This window comes from Penaeus japonicus, unplaced genomic scaffold, assembly GCF_977035675.1.
Source record: "Penaeus japonicus unplaced genomic scaffold, GWHDUDI00000001_assembly GWHDUDI00000001, whole genome shotgun sequence".
NCBI classification, from domain to species: domain Eukaryota; kingdom Metazoa; phylum Arthropoda; class Malacostraca; order Decapoda; family Penaeidae; genus Penaeus; species Penaeus japonicus.
In genome coordinates, this window is record NW_028234403.1 from 37,424,084 (window position 1) to 37,429,083 (window position 5,000).

Genomic DNA, 5,000 nt, shown 5'->3' on the forward strand with positions numbered 1-5,000 from the left:
AATCCCACTGATTTCATAAGCAACAGTAAATAGATGATGCAATATCTGGCCCTTTTAAATCCTACTATGCATCAGCTGTGGAGTCTCATCTTTTGCATATATATATATATATATATATATATATATATATATATATATATATAATTACAATACTCAAATAACGTCAAAGTCTAGAACTGATATACTAGCTAGTTATAAAATCTGGAGCTTTAGAATAATTTCATACAACCATATTTTTTTCTCATTTTCAGATATTTACTGAAAGCCTCGAGCAAGATCGGTGGTTACTCGTCACTAACCAGGATATCCAAGAGTTGACAACTTCCCTCCACCTTCCACTAAACAATAAAGTACCAATCACTTTTCCCTAATTGCTAGCAAGTCTATATCTACACCACTACAAGTTTTCTTGCCTAATTGCTTTCCAAGATGTAGCACTAAAAATCGCATGTTACGTTCCGTGTAAATTAATATGGCAAAGGGACATTTCAGGAGTTATCGTACCGTTTCGAATCATTCTCCCCAGGTAACCATAGCCGTGTTTTCGGAGGATGCGTCACTGGCCTCGCTTTGGGAGAGTTATCAGGTCTTACGAGACAGAAGGCCGAAGCTGGTTCGAGTCGGTTCATGGAGCTCAGGCCAGCAGTCCCTTTCCGCGGACAGGTCGTGGGTGCAGACCATTCCTGGGGCTACAGTGCTACCAAAGATGCATTTATCTAGGAAGACCATGCATTTCGGTCTGCTTATTGCGCCCGAGGGTGACGTTGCACAGAGACGGCAGGACCTGACGGGTCTCCGTCTTCGGTGTACGGTTCTGCCAGTACGTTTCAGATTTGTTCATGAAGGCTTTTCGAAGACAAATATTCTGTGATTTACATAAAAGTTATTGCAAAATGTCCTGCTTGATTTTTTTTTTTAAGTTTCAAGTGATTTTTAAAAATCTATAAACAACGTTAAGATAATTTATAGTTGTCTTATTTCATTCAACCCAATGGCTTTATTTCTTGAAAAGAAATACTGACATTTTTCTAATCGTTTACGAGTGAGACGCAGTTGGTTGACTGTTTCCTATATATAAGTTTGGGTAATGTTTTAAACATATGCATTCCTCACATTGAAAAATCATATTTTCTCATAGTTTTTCTTAGGGGAAGAGGGATGTTAACCATTATGTCGCATTGATATCTATCAGGACACAACCACATTGGTGACACGGAACCAGGATGGTGCTATGGTACTTGGAGGAGTCTATGGGAACCTCTTCAACCTCATTCAGGAAATTGCAAATTTCACGTAAGATGGCAATATTTCTTCTTAATCAGATCGTCTGTATTTCAACTGCTTATCTGTAAATATTTCTCCATTTCATATCAAGATGAACCCTTTATTACGTTAATAGTTATTAAATATTCGTATTACGTTTAGTGTTGGAAAATATAGATAGAGGGAGCATATGCAATACGCAGAGCTACCATCATTGCTTATAAATTTGATACCATGCTGATAACGCACTCACATAGGTCTACCTGCCATATCCCACAAGACCTTAAGTATGGAAGCTTCGAGAACGGAAAATGGACGGGAATGGTAGCAGATCTGGTGTATGACCGCGCTGATCTAGCCGTCACGCCCCTTGATGTCACGGAGGAACGGATGCATTATATCGACTACTTACTTAGTATTGGGTTTTCAAGGTTAGTTCTTTTGAGTGCGATGTCTTTTTTGAAGTTGTCATTAATAATGTGATGAATATGTACGTTTATGTGTGACTATTATGTGTGTGTCATGACGGCAGTAGCTCTACCCCGCATGGGCCTGACACGCACAGCACTGTGCACATGTATGTGTGTGTGTGTGTGTGTGTGTGTGTGCGTGTGTGTGTATGTAGATAGATAGATAGAGAGAGAGAGAGAGAGATGAAAAAAATAACCACTAATAAATTCATCGACCTTATTTCCAGATACATGGTCGTAATGAAGAGACCTTCATCCAGTGACTTCCTATGGACGACATACATCCAAGAATTCCATAAAGATGTGTGGGCACTGCTCTTGTTCTCAGTCTTGGTCATGATAGTAGTGTTATACATCATCACGGGACTTCTTCCCACAGAGGAGAAGATTTCACTGTCAGAGTCCTTTACTATTGTGAGCGGATGCATTATAGCCCAAGGTATGTCTAGTTTATTTCTTGAAGCCCACTCTCTACTGCAAGAATAGAATCAGTGAAGACTCCATAGTGCTTCTGTTAGGCGGCAGGGGTCAAGGAGGGGCTGTGGAATGATGTGCTGAAGAAGGTACGAAAGGAAGAAAAGTGAACAGAGAAGCTTTGTTTTAAGGAGTTATTATGTAATCAATTTCAAAGTGACTTGTAGTTTTAGGTTTACTCGTCTGATATAGAAATTCTTTTTTTTCTATTCCAAATAAAAGGATATATGACATCCCATTTGCCTTGAAAATATTTATCAGTCACAAAGACCAGGTAAAATCATACATACTGATATTCACAGCACTCAAAATGGATGGTGTCATGAAGGCAGGAATTTCATCATATTCACAACACTTTACGACCTCATTTTACAGAATTTTTTCTTTTTTTTCTTTGGAGGAGGGGGGGGGGGGCTAAGGCCAAGGCCGGGATTGATGGATATAGAGACTGGAGGGCAAACCACTCCTTGGATGTAATATAAGTGAAATAAATTAGGCAGTCCCTAAATATTTTACAGTTTCAGTAATACGTATTGCATTATGGTTATGCCAGTAATTCTAAATCAATAATTCATTTCAATATCAAACGCGCTGTTTCCAGGTAGCTATCTGAACTTCCGTACTTCGGGAGCGCGAATCGTTTTCCTGACGGCGATGATATCGGGTGTCCTCCTGATGGCGCACTACACCAGTTACCTCGTCTCTGCGCTGGCGGCAGGACCCTCCCTTCCGCACTACATCACACTGGAGAACGTGCGCCAGTCTGGGATTTCCGCGGGTTGGACCGACGGAACAGCGATGTCTGAGTACATGAGAGTAAGAAAGATTTACGTTTGAGTCTTCTCTTCTCCTCCTCTTTCGCTCCATTATTTGTATTGCATAGTATTTTGATGGTATATATAAAAGAGCTGATGGCAGTGATACGTGAAACATAGTAACAGAATGGCTCATTGCATTTACTAAACCTTGATCTCCGTCTAGTACCAATCAAATTGATGCAAATAGGTACTCTCACGTACTTCCATTCTGCTCCATTAGCTATCCAGCGATGAGACCCACCGAAAATTTTGGAACTTCATCAAACAAAACAAAAAAAGGGCGCTGGTAAAGAATTCATCGGAAGGACTGCGCCGAGTTCTCCAAGAATCATACCTATTCATAGAAGCAGAATCCGTTCTCCTCCAGCACAAACGTGACTGCCAGTACCATTTCATTCCTCTCTTGGGTTTCAACCAGCTCTCGGCATTCACCCTCCGAAAGGACTCGCCTTTGGCTCCCATCTTCAATAAGATGTAAGTCTTCTGTATTCATGCTTGACGATGATGATGAGTATGAGCGTTCTGGTAAAACATATTGTTAATAATGATGATTATAACATTAGTAATAATAAGGATGTTAAAGACAAGAACAGTTTTGATAATTTTAATATCGGTTATGATGGTTAAGATCATGTTATAACAATCATGTCGATTTTTATTATTATCATTATCATTACTATTATCTCTATTATGAGAATGATGCTGATGATAATGATGCTGCTGATGATGATTTTTGTTACTGATATAATCATTGTCGATATCATTATCATCATTAGCATCACCAATTATAATACAAATGGCAACTGTGAAAATACAATAATCATTCATATCACAACGCCTTGGGATAGCTAGAATTTTATCACAAACCACAAAATATGTGAAAATATTTACATATCATTGCGGGGAATTAATAGTAATATTTTATTTACAGAATTGTCGACATACAGGCAAGCGGTGTGCTGAGTAAATGGTGGACAGAATTAATGATGAAAACCACTCCTGTTTGTCAGTCATCAGAGGGAGCCAGTATAGGCCTACCTACGGTGTTCAGTGTATTTGTAGTAATGTGTATAGGCCTGATTTTGTCATTTCTTATCATGCTCATAGAACGTTCTAGCCAAAGAGGCGCTGTAACTGAAGTTAAAAATATATCAATACGTTAAAGTGGTATGATAACGTGGTGGGTGTTTTCATTATTTAGTGGCAGTTTCCCACCCTCCTTTCGGTTGAATTTATTGATGTTAGGAATGTATAAGTGTTTAACATTTTCTTTTATTTTGTAACAAATATTAAGAAATGCATGTAAGATTTTAACCAGTTTCTTTCTATTTTGTTACACATGCTTGTAAATTCTGTCGCCTTATGTTCCTGTTTCTTCTTTCATATCCCTTTTCTTAGTGTTGTCAGATCTAGGACTATATCTATATTTCCACATATTTACAGTGATATGCAATATATATATATGTGTGTGTGTGTGTGTGTGTGTGTGTGTGTGTGTGTGTGTGTGTGTGTGTGTGTGTGTGTGTGTGTGTGTGTGTGTGTGTGTGTGTGTGTGTGCATATATGAACTACGAAAAAACATGATTTACCACTGCAAGCATAAGTATACATATTTTGCGGGAATAAACAAGATATTTTCTGCAATTAAGTAAAACTACAAAAAACATGCGTGTGTGTGTGTTCAGTTTCACGTAACTCATGTGAACGGCTAGGTAGCGCAATCGTTAGCGTGCCGACCTCCCATCCACGTGGTCGGCAGATCGAGCCCCGTCTAAGTGAGTTTCCACTGTAGCCTGGCGGCCACTGCCGTGTCTGGGCAATACGGTGGGTAAGGACCAAGCTCAGATTGAGTAACACTCGTTGTCTCTCTCTCACGAGTCAGCACACTGATACAGGTGGGCTCGCCTCAGTTCATATAAGCCCGGTGCATCTGCTTTCGAAACCTAGCTTATCCTTGTCATTATCACAAAAGGGAG

The 5,000-nt window shown here is 39.4% G+C and overlaps 1 protein-coding gene across 1 annotated transcript in view; it reads left to right on the forward strand.

Moving 5' to 3' along the window:
* The window catches only part of LOC122245940 (putative glutamate receptor), a 5,535-nt gene extending 1,057 nt beyond the window's left edge, over positions 1-4,478 (forward strand). The window contains exons 2-9 of the mRNA XM_043004086.2: positions 252-350; positions 527-820; positions 1,193-1,293; positions 1,521-1,694; positions 1,961-2,172; positions 2,809-3,023; positions 3,246-3,499; positions 3,957-4,478. Of these exons, the coding sequence (XP_042860020.2) occupies positions 252-350; positions 527-820; positions 1,193-1,293; positions 1,521-1,694; positions 1,961-2,172; positions 2,809-3,023; positions 3,246-3,499; positions 3,957-4,188 (1,581 nt within the window). The 3' untranslated portion in view covers positions 4,189-4,478. The remainder of the gene's footprint in view (positions 1-251; positions 351-526; positions 821-1,192; positions 1,294-1,520; positions 1,695-1,960; positions 2,173-2,808; positions 3,024-3,245; positions 3,500-3,956) is intronic.
* The last annotated feature ends 522 nt before the right edge of the window (positions 4,479-5,000 follow it).